Genomic DNA, 24,231 nt, shown 5'->3' with positions numbered 1-24,231 from the left:
TCGATTTAATCTGTAAATGTTAGGACTTACATTGAAGGAAAATCCTGCTCTTACTGTGTAATTGATCAGCTTATAGTTTTGGCTCATGGTGGCTACGTAGCAAATTGGAGATTTTATTGACGACTGTGTGAAATAATTGTATGTTTACGTTATGACACTGAATGAGTGCTAATAGATTTTTGCTTGGTGTGTGAAGGTACATTGGAAGTTGGAAGATCATAAAGAACCATTGCTAATTTGTCAGTAAATTTAATGGTAAGATGACACACTTCACCAGGGCACATGGTCATTTATCAACCGCATTCCCTAAGACGTAAATCTTGAACCACTGGGGGTTACCTAAGTTAGATTTTATCGTTAGGGTTACATCCCCTGTTGAACGCAGCCCTCTCATTCTTCTGAATGAAGCCTTCGGTGACACAGCTGGTGTCAATGCTGCGTTGGCCAATCAAATACATGAAGGCCCACATTCCTGGAGGAATAGTTTGTAATGAACAAGTTATTTCTATTGTTGAACAACAAAGAATAAAATAGTTATATAACACAAGAACGACAAGACACTGAACCATGACACTGTTAAAGGCTCCCTTGAGAGTTTTTGACCTCGAGTTGTGCCTTGTTGATCTACTGACTTTGGTTGATAACGAATTAAAAACACTGCATATGAAATATAAACAATTCACGGCAAGTCTTTAAAAAGCATATCTCTTTTAAAACATTTTGTAAGTGTATACAATACAAATGTGTCATCTTTCTTAATTAAAGAATAATACTGTAACTTTACATCATTTCCAGCACAAAAGGTCTTACCAAAGTCTAACTAAAGTGAAACAAGTAAATATCATTACACATCAAGTTTTATAATGATATACTCCGTTTCACTGTCACTTTTGTTTTTAGGCGGTTAAACAGAGGACTGACATGAGTTTTTTCATTGGACCCAGGCACTATGACCAGCTCTGCTTCAGCAGGGCTGACTCCAATCAGACTGCCAGAGCTCGTCAGTATGGTTGATGCACTTGAAATGGAAAACCTACCATTTATTTGTGGGGGTATGTTCATTCCAGGGATACCTATATCTGTCGCTGTCTCTGAATTAAGACTTGGACTAGAGACGACTTGCCATCTCCTCAGAATCATCTCCAGTGTATCAATCTTTGACCCAAAAAGTGCTTCGTAACACTTGGGTAAAAAATGGCAGAAGATGATGCCGTAGCTGGATACTAGAATGGCTGAAGCCTGCACAGGAGTGCCACCTTCATGGTTGGTGATGTACACTGGGACAAAACACACCCATACAAACAAATACATCAGCATGCTAAAAATGATGTAACCTGTTTCACTGAACTCCTGAGGAACCTTCCTGCTTTTGAAGGCCAAGAGGAAGCCAACCAATGCTAGTAGAGCTATGTAGCTCAACATTATGCCAAAGCCTATGTATGTGGCACCTTCGTGACACTGGATTATTTTCTTCATGCTTTGTGGGGATGGAGGAGTGTCATCAACATCAGGAGAATCAAAGATCAGCCAGAGAAGACAGATGACTCCCTGGAGAGTAGTTACGATGATGACAATCACAGGGGGCTTGTAAAGTTTGTGTAGCCGCCTACTTGTCATCTGACCGAAGGGAAGGAAAGCCAGGAAGGTACGATAGGCCCTGACTAGGATGCAGGACACACACAGAGTGAAGCCCATTGCATACATTAGCTGGCGGGCCCGGCAGAGGTGTACACTGGGCTTGCCCATGAAGCATATCACACTTGCGAAGCTCACTGCCAGACCAGTCATCATCACACAGGACAACCTCACCTCAGCCCTTTTCATTGGAGAGGAATCTTTGTACACCAAAAAGATAATGAAGATAACCGACAAGAGCAGGATGCCAAAGGCTGCGGCTGCCATCATGCTGATAGGATGAGCGTCATTCCATCGCAGGTAGGACTCTGGTCTTGGCTTACATTGATCCCAACCCCTGAGAGACCAAGTTCCATTGGGACACTTTTTGCACTCATGAAGATCTGTTAGAGAAGACAAGGAAATAAGGAAATTCTGGTTTATTCTGGTCTGTGGCAGGCCAGAAAAAATTATTTAACTTTATAAAGATGCCTGTAAGGTCCCCAGTGTGCGAAGTTAGGTTTAATATAAAATCAGCATGTTAATGAGACATACCCCAGGCATCTGAATATGTCCCCTCCATACATGGGATGCAGTTGTAACAGCAGGATACGTTCAAGATCTTCTTTACTGAGCCAGGGGTGCAGCGCTCCGAACATCTGGACTGAGGGGTCTGAGAGAACATGATAAGAGAACCAGTAACTCATCAGTCTGTAGAGGGATGGCCTTTAGATGTTCTAAAGTGCTGAAGCATACTAGTCCTACTCAGAGATAGAGGGTTATCTACTACTGTTACTATTATACAGCAACTACAACTTCTCTGCATCTTAGACTTTAGCATTCTCTCCAAACCCCATGTGGACTGTAGCTGCCGAAATGAATTACAAAAATGTTTTGTTTTATTTGATTTTTTAAATGTTTTTATTGACATATTTTGAAAATCATATATATGTAAACCCCATATACATCAATAACCGAAGCCCAACTTAAACATATACACACAGAAGGAGGTTATCATTAAAAAAAATGGTGTGTATATTGAGATACTAGGGACTACTAGGGATTTTAAATTTGAGTGAGAATCTTCAGTGCATTTCTGACAGCAAGACTATCACTTGCTAATTTTGTGGGCTAGCAGATGAATGATTAGTTAAAAGTAAGAAAGGAAGTGAAACTTTGTTTTATTTAAGAGTTAAGCTCCAATTTTAAGCACAGAATTTACAGGGTTCATACACCTTTTCCAAGATCAAATTCAAGCACTTTTCAAGCACTTTCAATGTCCATTCAACCTTTTCCAGCAGCTTACAGTTGTGGTAAATGACACATTTATATGAATACAAATATACTCAACATGATTCTTTCACTTCTTTATCACATTAAAGCTATGGTCTACGATCTAAAAAAGATTTGAAAAAAGCATCCCCCCCCCCACACACACCCCTCCCCTCTGTGCTCCTTAATCCCTCCCCTCCGATCTCTTATTGCTCTCCCCTCGGAGCCTCCCGCGACTCACCCCCTCCCGCAACAAGCAACAAGAGCAACAAGAGCAACAAGCCAGCCGGCAGAAACCAAATACGGCACCAGCTTTGAATTCGGAGTAACGATGTCGGATTCACAGGTTCACAAGTTATCACAATGCACGTTGAAAGTAACTTAAATCTTGTAAGTCATTACAATGTCCACAGCTAAACTCTACAGCCAAGCTAGCGTAACGTCATTAGCATGTTACAGCTACGTTACGTTACAGCTACATAATAAGTTACTATTTATCAACAGCTGAGGGCCAAGAGACTAACAGATGCTGCCGTTAGCTTTAATCATAACGATCGCTTCCACATTGTGGCTGAAAACTAAACCTGCATGAGGTTGGGACCCAGCTGTGTCCCAGCTGTTGTCCGAGTAGCACCACGACCGCGACACAAACGTGCCCCGTAAACCGTAATCTTTTGTTTATGACAGATAAGACACACAAATACACACATCGTAACGCGTATATGATAATCTATCATATTGATTTACCAAAGGCTTCGTTGAAAACAAATGGACAAGACCGGGAGGAGGGTTAGCAAAACAGTTGAGTAGTGACCAGGCAAGAGGTTGTTATGGAGAAATAAATCCGGACAGGATGAATGAAACCCCAACGCAAAGCAGAGGGGTTTCATTCATCCATTCGTTCATCTTACTTGCATTACTTGCTGCTTCATTTAGCTGCCATGAGCAAATAAATAGACTGATTTGGTTTAAACATGATAGCAACATTAACTTACAATGCTAACATAGAGGCTAAGGTCTCCGTCGAACAAGTAAACAAGTGTTGACAATATTGCAGAGACAGAAATTGTTTCGACGCCGTCTAATAACGCAGAAAAAAACTAACGGCAGCTTTCACAGTCATAAGCCAGCATCGGCATGTTATCTGTGTCACAGCATCCACAATAAAGACGAAAGATTAACTGCTCAGGGCCAAACAAACCTCTTGCCTACTTGTAGTTTCAAATGCGGAAGTGGGTTGGGACGAGAGGTGACCAGGAGCAGGAGAGTGAGCACGGGGATTGGATGGAAAAATTGACCAATAGCTTGGCCAAGCATGGCTGCTTGGTCAATTTCTTTGCAGTTTTGCAGGCGCTAGAGAGAATGGATTTATTTGGTTCCTTTTGCTCTTCACATTGTGTAGGTCGTACTATTGGGCCATAACCACCATCTAAATAATGTTTATAATAATGATCTTTAAAATCGTAGACCATAGCTTTAAAAGAGATGGTATTATGCTATAAGCAACCAAAATTGTGTTTGTAATAGCAAACGGATAAGAAATTAAAGGAAAACACATACGTTTTATGTTTCAAAATGTGTAAGTAGACTTTTCTTTCTATTTAACCTGGCTGAGTCTGTATAAAACAATTACCAAAAAATCACTCGACAAATAACTTAATAATACATTTTTTACTGAACATGTAAAACATTTGTCCTCGAGATAGCTCATTGACTTTCTTACACAGTATTGTTTTGAGTTGACAAACAAACAGCATTAACAATTCAAAATAGTGCAAAAATATATAGGGCTTACCCAGGTTAGGCCAAAAGTTGCATTATATGCATACATACTGTATACTGTAGAGACTCAAAATGCATATTCCATTTCACATTAACTCAGCAAGATGTTGTGCAAATCAAAACAAATCAACTTAAGTTGATGTTCGTGGCCTTTATCCCCTTCTGTTGAAAAGCAGGGCCTGGATTTAGAAGTCTTCTCATCAGATCTTGATGCTTCGTTCCTAAATAACACCACACATTGGAGGAAAATGTTGGTTTTAAAAAACAAAATGTTTTTGCTCAATACAATAATCAGTGAGATACTGAAAATGATTATTTGTCAATCAACTTTGTTGCTGTATGTGTTATTGTAGAAGTCCTACAGCTGACATGTACAGCTGTCATTTCATTTCAAGTCAGAAGACTTTGACATTGCACAAGCACCTGTCTGATATTCTTCTAAAGAGAAATTGTGTTTTTTCTACAATTATTTTATCTATCATTATTATTTCTTTTATCATTTACAGTTATAATATATTGTTCATCGCCCTTGTATAAACATGCAGCTAATGTGGCTAAAATTTTCAGTTGTGGGACGTTACTAATGTTACAATAACTGTCAAGTAACGTTTGTTCACAGCATATTCCATAAATGAGCGTGCCTGAGTTGCCATATATTTTTTTTTAGCATTGTCAAATTGTATCACACACGATGCCTCTCAATCATTTAGCCTCCGAATTCACCAGCTAGCGGTTAGCATAAACAAATTAGCGTTAACGTGTAATATTGGCCTAACGTTACTCGAAAATTCTGGACTGACTTACCTTTCATGTGACTCTAGAGCGCAGACTCTCCCATTGTGACAAGCTGCACGTCCTTTTTTGCAGACTTTGCTGGTGGCTACTCGTCGATTTGGTCCTTGTCTTATCCATTGTTTGTATTTGTCATTTTCTAGCCAACACTCATTACAAACAGCAAGCTCCCGGCATGTTGGCATCTCCCACTCACTCATACAGTTTAAATTTCAAGCATTTTCAAACACTTTATCCAAACTTCAAACCTTGAAAACACAACATTAAAATGCAAGCATTTCCAAGGATTTCAAACACCCGTACGAACCCTGAATTTAGTGAACCATGGTCTCGAGAGCCCCATTGCCAGTTTGCCAATACCCTAGCATTACTGTAGCTGCCCAATAGTAATCTTTAAATACTGAAAAACCCAGACCACCATCCAGAGTTGGCCTAACTAACTTTTTGATGCTTTTTTGATAGTCTATGCTTTTTATAACCCCAAATAAAATTTAAAAAGATAATCGTCTTTAGCTTCTACAGAAAATCAGCAGAGATCAGTATCGGCAAATATTGAAAGCGATAAAGGAAATTTGGTAGAAATACCATCTTAATGGCATTTACTTATTTCTTAAAGGATAAGTACCGTTTTTTACAACCTGGACCTTTTTTCTAGCAAAAGATATGGTCATTTACTCACCCAGATAACTTTGGTGTCATTCGGCGTCGTTCGGACGAAATTAGATCCAGTGTAGCGGCGATATATCCATATAATGGGAGAGACGGGGCAGCGACACACAGCCTCTATATAACGCATTATCTGCCATGAAACTAGTTCATTTCATCAATATTTTGTTATGAAATGCTAGCGCTATTAGCCTCTGAGTCCGGGCTCGTCCGTTATCAACATCCGGGGTCAAACTAGCAGTAGCAGCTACAGGTAAACAAGGCGCGCTGTCGCGGGTGCGCGCGCAGCTCAGAGACGACATCTTCCAGGTCAGAGGTAGTAGATCAGCCTACAGACCCCGGATGTTGACAATAGACGAGCCCGGACTCAGAGGCTAATAGCGCTAGCATTTCATAACAAAATATTGATGAAATGAACTAGTTTCGTGGCAGATAATGTGTTATATAGAGGCTGTGTGTCGATGCCCCGTTACTCCCATTATATGGATATATCGCCGCTACACTGGATCTAATTTCGTCCGAACGACGCCGAATGACACCAAAGTTATCTGGGTGAGTAAATGACCATATATTTTGCCAGAAATAAGGTCCAGGTTGTAAAAAACGGTACTTATCCTTTAATGGTCCTCCAGTACTCTATGCTGCGTTTGAATTTATCCACACCCCCTGACAAACTTAATCCAAACAGAAGATTAGGATTTTTGGTAACACTTTACAATAAGGGTCCGTTACTTAACGTTAGTTAATGCATTATTAAGCATTAATTAACAGTTTAATAATAGTTTAATAACCATTATAATGTATTACTTGACATGAATTAACATATTAATAAATGCATTAATAAGCAGTTAATTAATGTCTACTGCTCAGAGTTAATTAATACATTATTAAGCATTAATAAAAGTTACATAATGTAATTAGTTATCCTTATGTATGCATTACTTAGTATTAATTAATACATTAGTTAATATATTAGTAAAACGTTAATAATGTCTCTAGTAATCATTTACTAATGGTGTACATGTTACCTGGATGGGCATTAATAAACAATTATTTAAAGTCTTAAGTAATTATTTACTAATGCTGTGCTGTGTATGTCATCAGGTAGCCCTTACCTAACCTTAAGTAAGGTAGTACTTAACATTAGTAACCTGACATAAACCTTAATAAATATATAGGAGTGCTCCATAAGCATTACTTAACCATAGTTAACCATTAGTGAATGCTTTCTGGACCCTTATTGTAAAGTGTAACACATGTATCCCTTAGGTAAGGGATGCTTATGTAATGCTTATGTGTTACCTAAAGGATACATGTGTTGCACTTTACAATAAGAGTCCAAAAAGCCTTCAGTAATGGTTAACTATGGTTAAGTAATGCTTATGAATCAAATCAAATCAAATCAAATCAAATCAAATCCACGTACTACGTACTACGGTAAGCTTGTTGTGTTACTGACTGATAGCTGTGCTGCTCCGGCTCGTCCGAGCAGATTATTGTTGTATTCCTTTCTGCAGCGACCGAGATCCCGCTTGTGATCGGGCACTTGCTGGTCCACTAAGGCATTCAACAATACTCTGTGTTTATAGCTTGGTCGCCGGGCTTGCTGCTGTTTGTAGCTCTCCTAGCTCTGCTGGCTAATCTATCGTGTCCTATCTTAGCCACTATCAGCTAGCGATGGCTTCTCTCTCTCCCTCTCGCTCTCCTCTTTTCTCCTGCTCAGTGTGCCAGATGTTTAGTTACACCTCTGCCTCCCTTAGTGATACTGGTACATGTATTAAGTGTAGTTTATTTGTAGCGTTGGAGGCGAGGGCGACATCGAATCAAATTTGAAATTGCTGGCTAAAGCTAAACGTAAATATAGTAAGATCATAATACATGTCGGCGGTAATGACTCCCGGCTACGCCAGTCGGAAGTCACTAAGATTAATGTTGAGTCGGTGTGTAACTATGCCAAAACAATGTCGGACTCCGTAGTTTTCTCTGGGCCCCTGCCAAACCTAACCAGTGATGACATGTTCAGCCGCATGTCATCATTCAACCGCTGGCTGTCGAGGTGGTGTCCAGCAAACGATGTGGGCTTTGTTGATAATTGGCGGACTTTCTGGGGAAAACCTGGTCTCATTAGGAGAGACGGCATCCATCCCACTTTGGACGGAGCGGCTCTCATCTCTAGAAATTTAACCCATTTCATTAGCCAACAACCAGCCTGACAACCCAGAGTTGAGACCAGGAGGCAGAGCTGCAGTCTTACACGCTTCTCTGAGCTTCCATTAGATCAGTTGCACACCCAAAACTTCATTGAGACTGTGTCTGCCCACCGACCACCTAAATTAATTAAATTAATCAAATCAAAAGTCCACAGAAGAGGAGTTGTGCATGAAAATCTAATAAAAATTAACAGCAACTCTGCAATCTCAAAACAAGACAAGAGAATTAAATGCGGACTCCTAAATATCAGATCCCTGTCATCGAAAGCTGTATTAGTAAATGACTTAATTTCAGACTGTAATATTGATTTATTCTGTCTTACTGAAACTTGGCTGCATCCTGAAGAATATGTCAGCCTGAATGAATCCACTCCACCCAGTCACAGTAATACTCACATTCCTCGAGGCTCCGGCCGAGGAGGTGGTGTTGCAGCTATTTATGACTTAAGTCTGTCAATCATTCCTAAACCTAAATTAAATTATAACTCATTTGAAAGCCTTGTTCTGAGTCTTTCACATCCAACGTGGAAAACTTTACAGCCAGTTCTATTTGTTGTAGTGTATCGAGCACCTGGTCCTTACTCAGAATTTTTATCTGAATTCTCTGAGTTTTTATCAAGTCTAGTCCTCAAATCAGATAAAGTAATTATTGTAGGTGATTTTAATATTCATGTGGATGTCATTAATGATAGCCTTAGTACTGCATTTATCTCATTATTAGACTCTATTGGCTTCTCTCAGTGTGTACATAAACCAACTCACTGTTTTGACCACACCCTTGATCTTGTTCTAGCTTATGGTATCGAGATTGAAAATCTAACAGTTTCTCCACAGAATCCTCTTTTATCAGACCATCACTTAATAACTTTTGAAGTTCTATTACTGGACTACACACCATTAGGCAAAAACTCCTTCACTAGATGTCTATCTGATAGTGCTGTAGCTAAATTTAAGGAAATTATACCGCTGGCACTAAATTCAATGCCATGTCTTAATATAATAGAGGACTCCTCCGCTAACCTCAGTTCCTCACAAATCGATCATCTTGTTGATAGCACTGCAGGCTCATTGCGAACAACACTGGACTCTATTGCCCCCCTGAAAAGGAAACCTATAAAACACAGGAGGTTAGCACCCTGGTATAACTCGGATACCCGCAAATTGAAGCAAACATCACGGAAATTTGAAAGGAAATGGCGTTCCACCAACTTGGAAGAATCCCGCTTAGCCTGGAAAGATAGCCTTAAAATATATAGGAAGGCCCTCCGCAATGCCAGAGCAAGCTATTACTCGTCATTAATAGAGGAAAACAAAAACAACACCAGGTTTCTTTTCAACACTGTAGCCAGGCTGACAGAAAGTCACAGCTCTACTGAACCATGTATTCCTACAACGCTCAGTAGTAATGACTTCATGAGCTTCTTTAATGATAAAATTTTAACTATTAGAGACAAAATCCATCATCGCTTGCCCTCAACTGGCACTATTGTATCTTTAAACACAGGAACCTCAGAAACAGTTGTAAATTCTGACTTATATTTAGACTGCTTCTCTCCCATCGACCTCCACCAACTAACTTCGATGGTTTCTTCATCTAGACCAACAACTTGTCTCCTAGACCCCATCCCAACTAGGTTGCTGAAAGAAACTTTACCTTTAATTAGCACATCTCTACTAGAAATGATCAACCTGTCTCTATTAACAGGATACGTACCACAATCCTTTAAACTAGCTGTAATTAGACCGCTTCTTAAAAAGCCTAATCTTGATCCAGAAGCTTTAGCCAACTATAGACCTATATCCAACCTCCCTTTCCTCTCCAAGATCCTTGAGAAAGCAGTCGCCAACCAGCTATGTGACTTTCTTCAAAAAAATAGTTTATATGAGGATTTTCAATCAGGTTTTAGAGCACATCATAGCACAGAGACGGCACTGGTGAAAGTTACAAATGACCTCCTAATCGCTTCTGACAAAGGACTTGTCTCTGTCCTGGTCTTACTAGATCTTAGTGCTGCATTTGATACCATTGATCATCACATTCTACTACAGAGACTGGAACACTTAATTGGCATTAAAGGACCCGCATTAAACTGGTTTAAGTCCTATTTATCGGATCGATTTCAGTTTGTACATGTTAATGATGAGTCATCCCTGTATACCAAGGTTAGTCATGGTGTTCCTCAAGGCTCCGTGCTTGGACCCATACTATTCACCTTATATATGCTCCCTCTAGGAAATATAATTCGGAAACACTCCATAAACTTTCATTGTTATGCAGATGATACACAGTTATACCTATCAATAAAGCCAAATGAAACTAATCAGCTTACTAAACTCCATGCATGTCTCAAGGACATTAAGACCTGGATGACCTGCAATTTTCTGCTGTTAAACTCAGATAAAACCGAAGTTATAGTACTTGGTCCTAAACACCTTAGAGATGCATTATCTAATGATATAGCGAGTTTGGATGGCATTAACTTGGCCTCCAGCACCACCGTCAGGAATCTGGGAGTTATCTTTGATCAAGATATGTCCTTCAACTCCCACATAAAACAAATTTCAAGGTCTGCATTTTTTCATCTACGTAACATTGCAAAAATCAGGCCCATCCTGTCTCAAAAAGACGCAGAAAAGCTAGTCCATGCATTTGTTACTTCCAGGCTGGACTATTGTAATTCTCTATTATCAGGCTGCCCTAACAAGTCTCTAAAGAGTCTCCAGCTGGTCCAGAATGCTGCAGCACGTGTACTGACAGGAACTAAGAAAAGAGATCATATTACTCCTGTATTGGCCTCTCTGCACTGGCTCCCTGTAAAATCAAGAATAGAGTTTAAAATCCTTCTCCTAACTTACAAAGCTGTTAATGGTCAGGCACCATCATATCTCCAGGAGCTCATACTACCCTATCACCCAACTAGAGCATTACGCTCCCAGAACGCAGGATTACTTGTAGTTCCTAAAGTCTCCAAAAGTAGAATGGGAGCCAGAGCCTTCAGCTTGATTTGATTTGATTTGATTTTAAATCAAGTTTTATTTGTATAGCCCAAATTCACAAATCACAGTTTGCCTCAGAGGGCTTTACAGTCTGTACAGAGACGACACCCTCTGTCCTTCGACCCTCGATTCGAGTGAGGAAAAACTTGCCCCAAAAAAAGCCCTTTTAACAGGGAAAAAAAATGCAGAAGAAACCTCAGGAAGAGCCACAGAGGAGGGATCCCTCTCCCAGGACGGACAGACATGCAATAGATGTCGCATGTACAGAGCAGATCAACGAGATCACAATGTATACAATTATAATAGATGGTTGACAGGAATGAAAGAACATAAAGAGGTATTACAGCAATAATAATGAAATGCACATAATGGAAATGTGACTACTAGTAGTAACAGTAGTAGTGGTTAACAATAATTATGAGGCAGTTAAGCATTTATATACACTATTACTACAGTGTTCATATTGTAAATATTATGCATACACGAGTCAATTCTATTTCTCATCTTCTTATTATATTGCTTATTTTTTCACTTTTTATTATTGTTTATTGTAATAACTGTCTTTTGGCTGCTGTAACAAAGAAATTTCCCCATTTGCGGGACAAATAAAGGAATTCTGATTCTGATTCTCATTAATGTGTTACCTAAGGGATACGTGTGTTACGCTTTACAAAGGGGTCCAAAAAGCATTCACTATTGGTTAACTATGGTTTAGTAATGCTTATGAGGCAGTTAAGCATTTATAATGTGTTACCTAAGGGATACATGTGTTACACTTTACAATAAGGGTCCAGAAAGCATTCACTAATGGTTGACTATGATTAAGTAATGCTTATGGAGCACTCCTATATATTTATTAAGGTTTATGTCAGGTTACTAATGTTAAGTAATACCTTACTTAATGTTAGGTAAGGGCTACCTGATGACATACACAGCACAGCATTAGTAAATAATTACTTAAGACTCTAAGTAATTGTTTATTAATGCCCATCCAGGTAACATGTACACCATTAGTAAATGATTACTAGAGACATTATTAACATTTTACTAATATATTAACTAATGTATTAATTAATACTAAGTAATGCATACATAAGGATAACTAATTACATTATGTAACATTTATTAATGCTTAATAATGTATTAATTAACTCTGAGCAGTAGACATTAATTAACTGCTTATTAATGCATTTATTAATATGTTTATTCATGTGAAGTAATACATTACAATGGTTATTAAACTATTATTAAACTGTTACTTAATGCTTAATAATGCATTAACTAACGTTAAGTAACGGACCCTTATTGTAAAGTGTTACCAGATTTTTTTTAAATTTCTGGCTCTGATGAGATATTACTTGACAGAGGATTTAGGAGATTGATCATTTTTGTTTTATCAAGTGAAAACTCTTATTCCTTCTGGTTTACACCACCGTCCTGGAACATTTACAAAAAACTATTTTAACCATCCCTGAGGTGAATGCAGGCGTCACCGGTAGGTGGCAAAAATTTACCTATTAGCTGGTTTGCCAACCGCAGTTAAAATTTGAATAAGGAAACTTGTTGTGTTGTTGCATTTAACTGCAGTTCACTGTTAACATTGTGTGTTCCCCCAAAGTTACGCTGTTACTGTATTTAGCTCCTTTAGCTGTTAGCTCCATTAGCCTACCAGTTGCTTAAAGCTAATTGGCTCTCGTCCTGCTGACTTCAATACTGGTTTGTTGTTTACAATATAGCGTTATTGTCACCCATTGATGGAGTTGAATCTTTTAGGATTTTAACATGTCACATTTTCACCAGCCCTGACACGGCACTATGGAGAGAAATGCATATAAATTATATATATACAGGGGTTAGGGTTAGGGTTAGAAAATATAAAAAATATAAAAGTTATGACTACTCCACCATTCCACCAAGCGTGTTCTACGGTAAAGAACACTAATCTCACTGTTCTTGGTGACCACCTGACACCTTGCCACACAGTGACCACATTGTCTACTGCAGCAATCAAACATGTGAGTGGATGCTGAGTACGGTGTTCTCTTACCGTGGTATTGGCTGTTGAAAGCCAGGTGAAATCTTTCACATCGACCTGTATGTCTGCATCGAGGACATGGTATTTCCCAATCCTTTTAAATCTTCTGTGGTGTCCATCCCTTTTCCACACGATCAGATCATAGCCACTTACAAAATCACCATTTTCATCAAAGGAGTAATTCTGATTGCCATGCCTGAAATTAACCTTCTTCAATTCTTCAAGAAGCTGTAAAGCAACGGACAGGATGTCAGTTAAATTTCTCCTTTTACAGAGATTAGTTGCTACAGCAGATAATTTCTGAAGGTATTATTATTCATGAGTATTCTAAGGGAAAGAAAGAATTCCTAAAATATGAGCAAGATACACATTCAAATTTAAATCTCATCAGGAGATGACGTTAATTAATAAGGTAATTCTCACCTTCCATGGTGGGAAGTTTATTTCTCCCAAGCATGACAAACTGTTGCACTTCAGTAGGTTTTTGAGAGCATGTGCTACAACCCACACTGCTACTCTGTTAGGGAGGGCTTTACTTGTGTCCAGCATCTTCACAAGATAATCATCATTTTGTTCTTGGGGATCTGTAATATTACATGCATTGTCAGCTTTAACTTTCAGCAGGTTGGGTGAGGGACAATAGGAGGAGGGTTTGTCTGAGAAACATTCTGAGGAGCAGTTGAATCTCAGGTTCTTGTATTCTTCAATGAAGTGGTTGTAGCCTCCTGGGGTTGCTGTTAGATTCTTGAGATAATTATCAAATGATTCACTCTTGCTTGCAACAAAGGTAAAGCCCAAGATGTCCCCAACCTGGTTAATGCCATCCATTTGGGCAAGGGACAAGCTCCTTGACCAGGCATCACTGGCAATCCATGTCCTTGAAGTGTTGGTCCTGATCATTTCCTCAAAGAGGAACTTCACCAGCTCGGCCTTGAGGATTAGCAGTACTACCTGAGCACTGGACGAGCGGATCTGCTGGGCGACCTGCTTGATGTGTTGCATCCTGAGATCAAGGTGAGGCATCACCTCTTGGTAGGCCAAGCACACATTATTTGCCTTAGCGTCCCTGAGAAAGCTCCGGAAAGCTGCTCTGCCATAATCGTCATCGCCATACACAACACCAACCCAGTTCCAGCCGTAATGATGCATTATTTTGGCCACTGCTTTGGTCTGATGCTCGTCACTTGGAATAGTGCGCATGAAGGCTGGGTAGCGCAGTTTATCACTCAGTTCTGGTGAGGATGATGTGCTGCTCAGCTGATAATGAGATAAAATTATGAAGAATATTAAACACAGAAAAAATAAATGTAAACAAATTGCAAGCATGATCTCAACTTCAGATTTATAGACTGTGAAGGAACACTCCGAGAATTTGCCAGCACAATATGTTTGAAATTCAACAAAAAGGAGTTAGAGGATAAGATCATACGATTTGATCTTTGGGTTCAGCGAAAAGATTGTTCCAGGATGTGCTTAACCTAGCTTAGCGCAAAGACAGGAAATAGGGGCAAACAGCCATCCTCTGCCAAAAGACTGACCAAATGATCTCACAATACATCAAAATTACCTGTGCTTTGAAGAGTTAGAAAACTGCAATTTCATAATGAATAAGGTGCTGTTGTATAGTCAAAAGATTGGACAGCATTTGGAGTTTCTTGAAGACATCTTGGATGGAGCTAGCTGTTTCCATCTGCTTCTGTTGTTTGTGCTGATCAGAGATAAGCATGTCTTGAGACTGTGGTGGGCTAATTTCTTTAACAAATGCAGCTTACACATTAAAGCTTTGCACAACTATTAAATCACTAAATGTCCACAATTAAAGTTCCCATGAAACCGATCGGAATATTGATCAGTGTTTACGCTCGCCAGTAGCCTTGAATGTGCTTGGCATGCCCTCCCATCTACTGACTCTCCAGACAACAAGAAATCGGTGCTGAAGTTGTTTTCTTGCAAGGGTTTGGCTACTGGCACCCTTGGCTGGGTCATCAAATAGGACCACAAGTGGCACAGCTAATTGAGCTACAGATATTTCTCCTTTTACATGACTTGTTTGCTACTGCGTTACCTAGGTGAAACCGTGGTGGTAAAAGGGGGGGCTGCACTTGATAACTATAGACACTAGGTGGCAGCAGAGTGCTTGAATCCTGATGATGACAGTAAAATCCTGATGACAGGATTACTTTATACCCTGTTGACCACAATGTACTCAGCAATGGCAGAGTTAAATAAACTAAAGATGTTAAACTACATATGTTTCAGTCAGCATCGTGTATACTGACTTCTAAATCCCCTCCGGTGCGCATCTTCGTTACATTGTTTGAGGGAACTATAGGTAACTGCATACTGCCAAGTTTCACCAAAGGTTTGGAGTGAGACTTTGGAGGGGGGGGGTTGAAGCCCGATTTAGAGTAATATTTCATTTTAAATTAACATTAGGATTAGACTGTTGTGATGTCATTATTTGGTCTAAACCATCAATATTTACTAATTTTCTCAGTCAGATCCTTGCCAACTGCTCTTCCTGCCCTGTTGGCCTCTGAGTGCTTCCTGCCTTTCTGTCTTTACTCTGCATATACCAGTGAACATGGAGTAATATTATCAGTAAATTAGTGGTTGGAAAGATGTTCATACACATAGTTTACATTAAGATTTGACTGTTGTGATGTCATTATTCAGTCTTATTCTGTCATTATTCAGGCAGCCCAATTATTTTTGCAACGTAAAAAACAGATAACATATAATGGACCAGCATAAGTAGAAATGAAAATAGTTGTAAAATCTGATAAAGCAAGAAAAATTCAGACCAATGGGCTTAACTGTCTAACTTCCCTGATATCTCTGAAACAGATTTTTTTAAAATTGTGTAAGTGTTTAGTGTGTTTGACCCACACAGCCTCAAACACTAGCTACTGTCCTGTAAATCCTCTTAGCTCACAGTATCACTGAGCTCACAAGCAAATTAGTGATTTCTGTTTTTAAATCCAGTCTGACACTAAACATTCAAAAATAACTAACCCTTTACTTTAGCTACTTTTACTTTGTTTGGAAATGTATGTCAGTAATCCTTTTCACTAATGTCATGTCTGTTTCATTAAAGTCAGTTGTCTTGTTTTTACATTTATTAACAATATCTATAATTTCTTTCTCATCCACTGCTGTAAGAAACAGATCTGGGATTCCTTTCTATAGAATTATCATTCATTTCTTCAGCTGTCATCGATGAATCAGTATTTCACAGTAACGTATTTATTTTCTGCCCCTCTAGTTCTCTGTCTCATGAAATCTTTGTATAGTGTATTTTTCTTCTTGCAGGCGTTTTGTAATCCCCTGGTGATCCATGGATGATCTCTACATTTATGTTTTCTGTAATATTTTTTATGGGACAATTTGAATCATATAATGATCTGAATATTCTTCAGAATGTACTGTCCCTTTCCTTATATAATATTTCCCAATTTTGTGCCAGTAAATCTTTTAGTGCCCTCTGTCCTCATTCGTCTGTATTCTGGTTTCTTGTCCCAACGATCTTTTTTCTGTTTAATGTCAGACTGTAGAAACTAGTAGATGGTCACTGATATCATGGATTAATAGTTGGCTCATTGTATTGTTTTCTATGTCATTAGTAAATATGTTATCTATTAAAGTGGCACAGTGGGATGTTACTGATCAAGGGGAAAAACCCTCTCCCCTACTCACTACATTTCACGAGCTCAAACTATTTTTAGTTTTAGTTTGACTTGTGTGTTATGTTTTTGATTCTTATTCTGTTTTAACATGTTGTTGAGCAATAAAGGACAAAGAAATCTTGAAAAAGTTTACATTGTAATAAATGGTCTATTCAACTGGAGCAGGAGGAGCACTGCGGTGCGTCTGTGTGCGTAATGTGGTGCGTGGATCTCAGTCCTCTGATTTGATTTTGATTTGATTTGATTTGAAGAACCATCATTCCGATTAATAGGGGATGGGGTGTGTGGGTGGGTGAAATAATTATTCTTTGATGAGGAACATAACATATCATATCATTGCAGGTTAGTCCAGCAGCAGAAACATTAACTGTGTCTCCCCCTTAAGAGAGACAAGTCGCACCTTTACGCAGGAGAAAGAGTTTAACTTCACTGATTATTAAAATCTACCGACTCCTGAGCTCTATCACCGCTGTTTCCTCTGGAGAGTATCCTCTGTTCTGTCCTGCTTATAACTACAGATTTAGATTTGCTGCTTAAATGAGCCATGATGTTTGCTACAGTGACATTTCTACGTGCATGTATGAAAGGAAACCTTAAATGACTGAAAGCAGCCTCTCTAATCATAAAAGCACAGTGTACATGCGTTGTGAACCTGCCTATGAAAGTGCTTCTTAATATGTGAATACTGAGCCCTCTATATAGGAGGTCAAACACTGTGACATTGACTTTAGATCAAGGGCCCATTGACATGTATTGCTACATGCTAACGCTTTCTGCTGCTCCGGGATGCTCCAGTAAAGCACATGATCACGACACTTGTGCTGCTCTGTGCGCCTCTTCAGCCAGCAAAAAGATGGGCCCTGATGCTGGAGGATCGCTGCAGGTTATGTTATTAATATGTTCCTCATTAAAGATTCATTATTTCACCCACCCACACCCCATTCCTTATTAATCACAATGATAGTCTGTATGTCCTGTCCAGTCCGATCACAGGACTGAGATCCGCGCACCGTTACGCACACAGAGAAGCACTGCAGCGTTCCTCCTCCTCCAGTTAAATGGAGCATTTCGCTCATATACAGTCAAATGGAGTTGTTGTCATCATCTGTACCGATTATCACTATCAAAGATTATTGATCATGGATTTACAAAAGCTGTGTGCATGGATTGTGAATCTGAGAGAAGTTTACACATCCGTTTGCACGGATTTCCACATCCAGTATTTTTTTCTACCATGTTACCGCAGAGGGGCTCTGTAGATACTAACTGAGTCAATGAGGAAATGCAAAATCAGCTGGATAAATTAAAAGTCCCCCCTCTTTTTCTGCTGTGTTGTGGCACCTTTAACACCACGGCAATTGCGTCCTCTGAAAAGGAAAAACATCTGTAATTACCTCACGGCAGCAACATTAGTAGCAGTTACTGCTTACATAGCAACAAAAGACAAAAAAACAAAAAAAGGCAAAAGACAACACCCACCCAGACACAGTCTGTTCACCCTGCTGTCATCTGACAAAAGGTTCAGAAGTATCTGCTGCTGTTCCACCAGACTACAGAACTCATCCTCAACACTTCATTGTCTAAAATAGATATTGCAGGACTCGAGGACTTAATCATTATTTTGTTTTTTTTAAACCTTCGTTTAAAAATTCACCTTGCACTTCTAACAAAGCTTCCGGTGCTTGCCCATCAGGAAACTTCATAGTTCACCTCAGTCCTGTAATTGGCCTACGTAAACTTGGAGGATGTGTAAGGTGGCGGTCTGGAGGTGTTCACTGAGAAGCTGCTGGTTAGCAGTAGTTAGCCGTTACTTTAGCAACAAGAAAAGTTATCTGTCCAGAGTTAAAGCAGAGGACATCAGAATGTACTTTCTCTTTATGATCCAGTCTTTATGGCCAAATCAGTGAATAAAGTTATAAAGTTTTGTTATATATTGTGTTATATCTAGATTTTTTTTTATAAAGTTATAAAGTTTTTTATAAAGTTCATTTTTGTACAGTAACCTGTGAGGCCTGTGCCCCAGAAATACTCCTCACTCTTTATCCATGGCAGCATCATAAAAATTTAGAAAGCGTTTATTGGACCAAAATGAGTCTACGTCTTCATGGGAACTTGAAGTGTAGCGACCAGGAAAAAAACACCCTCAGAAATTAAACAGCTGAATAGTGAGATGAGAACGAGAATATAAATCCACTAAAGACATGTCAGTAGAATGTGTGTGCTGATCAGACTTACTAGGGGGAGCATGTAGACGTTCAGCAATCTGGTCACAGCGATGGATACCTCAGAGTACAACGCTCCTAAAATAATCTTGACTCTGGGTCTGAAGTCGGTGTAGTCACACTTCACACTTAGAGACCTATTAACTGCGAGCATGTGCCCCACACTCTGCAATGCTTTGCTTGCGTATGAGCATGTGTCACACATCAAATATCCAAGACGCACTCCAGGGAGGAAATTAGCTGCATTTATCTCCTCAATTTCATGGATTGCAGCCAAGGAAATCATAAATGACTCCAGATCAAAACTGAAAAGGGACAGTGAAACAGCAAAAACACATATCTGTGAAAAATAGATATAAATATTTTAAGACATTCAGGTTTGAGATGTTTCATCTCATAGAGGAAGTCTTCAGAAAGACCACCACATTTAAAAGCAGGGCACACAATGTAGGGAAACCTCCAGCTGAATTTGCTGTGAAGAAGAAATATTTATTTCAATCTTCTCCAGCACTAAGTCCAGCACTAAAGACAGACAGGCCCACAGCCCAAGACTTATTGAGCTGATAAAGTACAGTTATAAATGAGAAGAAGGTGATCTGTGGCTTATACAAGAATAGACAGATACTTTATGAAAAGAAAGGTTACAAATCAGCTTTCCTTTTCTTTTTTAATTATATTTTCCTGTTTCTTATGTAACTTAACTCAAATGAATGACTTTGTGTAAGAGGCCACTGATGAAGGCACATTATCTGTAATTTAGGATGTGCAGTTCTCATTTATTGTGGATTTACTTTTTAATCGACTGATTGACTGAAAAGAGTAATGACAAAAACTGAGAATGCCAAGTGCTCTCACAGACTAATAATAATAATGTTAATAATAATAATAATAATAATAATAATAATAATAATAATGGATTGAGTTAAAATGAGATCATAGCAATGACTGAAGACTTTAACTACCCTCTCACAATACAAAAATGATAAAAGTTCAAGCTTATACATAAGCATATATACACATGTACATTTGCCGTCTTTGTTTCTTTTATTTATTCATTTATTTATATAAACATTATTAACCTTAACCTTAGAACTAATTAAGCCTAATTCTAATTGTGAATTTTCTACACTAATGCTATGTGTTGATGAATATGGCTAAATACATAGCTGCCAATTTATTTAATATGTTTCTATTAATTTTCAGCTAATTTCTGACCAACTTCTGCAGGTCGGTAAACTGAAGTACATTTTCTAAATATTGCCATTTACACTGTTAAAAGTGCTGGATGGATGGATGTTTTTTCTATTGAAGAAGGATAGCTCAGTGCAGCTCATTTACAAAGGAAAAGAAAAAAAACAGAAGAACACATACATGTCGCATCTGATGCAGCAAATATATCTGTTGTTATACTCACTCCGAGCAGAGAAAGCCTTCAGGTTTGATCCGCTCATGAAGAGATTTCACTTTATGATGAAATGGCATAAGTATACCTATGACAATGTCCCCGGGGGCCTGGGCCCCACATGCATGCTGAGCAGAGTCACATCCATCTACATGAGCCAGAATGCTGGTCAGCATTATGAGAGCTGAAAGGAGGCTGCACAGCAGGTAACACTTGTGCATCTTGAACAGTGAGGGTGAAAAAAGCACTTCAGGGTTTCTGCAGGAGCATTTTCTACTCTCTCAGGTCACATCTGGGAGGTGCTAGATATAGTTCAGGCGAGAAACCTGTTTTAAAGCGGAACTGACATGACTTTATCATGCATCAGTGTCATCCTCCAGGCATTTCCCACTCTGACAGGTGCTGGCATGAGGAAGTAAAGCATCAGACATTAAGACATCAAGACATTAATCAACACAATGGTTGGTTCTGGAACCATCAGAGGTCATTGAGAATGTGTCTTAAACCAATCAATCAAGAAACGCTGGTTTCATTTGCCCCCTACGATCAAAAAACAATAGAATTCTTCCTGCATGACTCTATTTATTGAACTGGTTTGCCCTGTGGTTGCTGTGACAGCCCAGTCTCAACTGTGTTTTTGTTAGTGTCTGCTTCAATGTTGTTTGACCAGAATGCAAAATCAAGCAGGACAAGAAAGCTTAGAGAATAAAGTCAGTATTCCACAGAGTGCTGTGGAAGTACTGTTTTAATCAATAATTAATATATTTTTTATTTCACTGCGAACTACTACTAAATAGTACTAAATATACTATTAAATACTTTTTTGTTATTCAAATTTAACCAGTTTAATTGAATGCTTACAGATCAGACAGACAGCAGTTTCTGCAGTGAGAGGAACCTTTTCGTGTTGTTTTCGAAAGGCAGTAAACACTGCTTATGAGCCCTCCCACTGTGCACAGACACGTCCAAAAGACATCAATCAAATATCTTTGTGTAACATTCCTGTTTTTGCAACATCTTTTTTAGACGTCTATTTAACGTTCACTTTTGACGTCCAAGTGACATCATAACAGGGTTGAAAATGGAAGTTTTTTTGGAGATCTTTTCAACATCAATTGCAAGTGCAGCTGCTTATGGGTCAGATTTATGTTATGCTGTCTTTCATTGACTCACTCTCACATTCCATCTAGCAGATCTCCTTTGTCTTCTTGGTTTTACCAACCACTGGCTGCAATGAATTCTGCTTGTGACGCAGGCGCTGTACTGCATTAGCTATCTAGCCTTATCTGTCTGAGGCCTGTCTTGTATTCATTTAAAACAGCTTTATTGAATAATGTGTTTTGGTCATCAAACCTTCATCAGGTAGGCTATTGTTCCAAGGTTGGAAGACCAAAACATGGTATACAATAAAACTGGTTCAAGTAAAGGCAGTGTGCTTGCGTGTGAGTGATCGAGACAAATTATCACTTTCTTCACTGCTCGGGGGAACACTTAATCGTCACAGAATAATACCAAGTCAGTTAAACTTCAGGGATATCATCTTGTCCATTGAGAAAGCACAAGTGATTGTGAATCAGTTTCACATGCTTTTGTGCAAATAAAAGGGACAACAGCAGAGGCAAAAGCAGGACAACCTCCGAAAAAGGGAATGGTTTTGCATCTGGTGGCTACAGACAATTGCTCTGTCCTTATCCTTCCTCACTGATTCTTCTTTAGTTTTGTGTTCTGCTTGTGTCCTTGTCACTACTGGTAGCATGAGGCAGTACCTGCAGCCCAATCAGGTTGCACAGGTAGTCCAGCTCCTCCAGGATGGTACATCCATACATGTGGTTGCCAGAAGGTTTGCTGTGTCTCCCAGCACAATCTCAAGAGGATGGAAGAGATACCAGGAGACCGGCCATTACACGAGGAGAGCTGGACAGGGTTGTAGAAGGGCATGACTGGTTTGGCGTTGGGTCAGTGATGGTCTGGGGAGACATATCCTTGGAGGGTCACACAGACCTCCATGTCATAGCTGCTGTTGAGTGATTGTCAGACCTTACCCAAAGATTCCACTGGATGCATGTCCGCTGCGTTCCAGCTCCGGTATGGTTTTGCTCCATCATCCGTCGTCGGACAACCCCCACTAGCTTTAGCTTTCACACAGTCATAATACAGTAATTCTCAAAATGATTCTGTATATTTCAGTGCCTGTTAATAGGAGAACAATTGCCTTTCTTCTCCTACTTGCAAGACTGCGGAGGAGGGGTAGAAGGAGCTTGAATTGGGTCCATGCACTGAACCAGCGCAGGCGTCAACAAGGGGATTTTTATCATCTTGTGGCTGAACTGCAGCTGGACAGTCAACGGCATCATCGTTATTTCCGCTTGAGTGCAGTGCAAATGGATGAGCTCCTATCACTCGTTGGCCATGATGAAATAAATAATCTACAAACTCTTTAATACAAATGTTCAAATATAAATATAGGTGTAGAAGCCAAAATGTGCATCTATTTTGAATTGTTTTCTTTTGTTTAGGCAGTGCACATTATTATTATTTATCTTATTATTCCTGGTAAGAGGAAGTGGGTGTGGTCCCACATTATTTTCACCTGCGTGGTTTGTCGGCGTCGCATTAGACAAAGAAGGTTGAGCGAGGCCCTATATTTTTTCTTTGATCGCAATTTCCATTTAATTTTGACCATAATTTCTGTTAATAAAGTCAACAAACACAGCTCGAACTGGACTATGGTTTTTCATTCAGCGAGTCATAGTAAGGAGCCTGCTTGCCTCTCAGCGGACTATTTTATGAATTAAATAAGCCGCTATATCTTAGTCAAAGAAAAAATAGTAACTTCTCGGCACGGACAGAATTTGGATCGCATCGGCAAGCGCAGCGGAGTTTTTTGGAATGAATGAACACTGGATTATATTGACTTTTCGCTCTCCGGAAGGAAGGATGGAGGAGACGCACTGACTGATGCCGAGGCGAAGACTTTCAGCAGCAGCGCATCACGGCCATGGGAAGCGGTAGGCTGTTTTAATTCCCTCTGTGTATATTGAAAGTTTGAACACAGTCGGAGGAGCTGTCGCTTGTCCATTGGGGACTGTTGGTTGGCCTGCGCTGCGCGTCTTTGGAAAGTTTGGAGCTGGTTTGACTGCTTGATACGCGTTGACTGCCGTGCTCTGTTGAAATGGAAAATGCAATGGAAAATCGTGCTGATCAGTGAAGTGTTTTGCTGTGTTTGTGGATGAAACTCGCATATTGGAAAATGCAAAATGAGTGACACTAAAGGAGTGGACGAAGTGGATGAGAGGAGACCAGTCAAGCTTACAGCTAAGGCTTTGGCTTGCAAAATTGAAAGTCTTCAGAAGGAACGACAAACAAATGTGAAAAAAATTAAAGAGATTATAAAGGAAATTAAAGAGCTCATGACAAATGATGAAAATGCAAAGGACGTGCAATTCACATTGGAGAAATTGACTCACCTGTACAAAAATGCAAAGGACGCACATGAGTCAGTTATTGTATTGCTTCCTCGAAAGGAACAGGAAACCCAGAGTGACTGGTTTAA

The 24,231-nt window shown here is 39.4% G+C and overlaps 1 protein-coding gene across 1 annotated transcript; it reads right to left on the bottom strand.

Annotated features, from left to right (window-relative positions):
* Positions 1-804: 804 nt before the first annotated feature.
* On the bottom strand, positions 805-20,899 carry olfcb1 (olfactory receptor C family, b1; the record flags this gene model as incomplete). Its single annotated transcript, XM_084376898.1, has 6 exons — positions 805-2,018; positions 2,170-2,287; positions 13,381-13,596; positions 13,792-14,625; positions 19,290-19,581; positions 20,691-20,899. 6 exons carry the CDS (start codon positions 20,897-20,899, stop codon positions 859-861), a joined length of 2,829 nt encoding a protein of 942 aa, XP_084233024.1. The 3' UTR covers positions 805-858.
* Positions 20,900-24,231: the final 3,332 nt, after the last annotated feature.

The sequence above is a fragment of the Pagrus pagrus genome (assembly GCF_965226575.1).
Source record: "Pagrus pagrus genome assembly, chromosome: 16".
Lineage (NCBI taxonomy): Eukaryota > Metazoa > Chordata > Actinopteri > Spariformes > Sparidae > Pagrus > Pagrus pagrus.
Note: the sequence above shows the minus strand (reverse complement) of the source record. Positions and strands in the feature narration are given on the sequence as shown.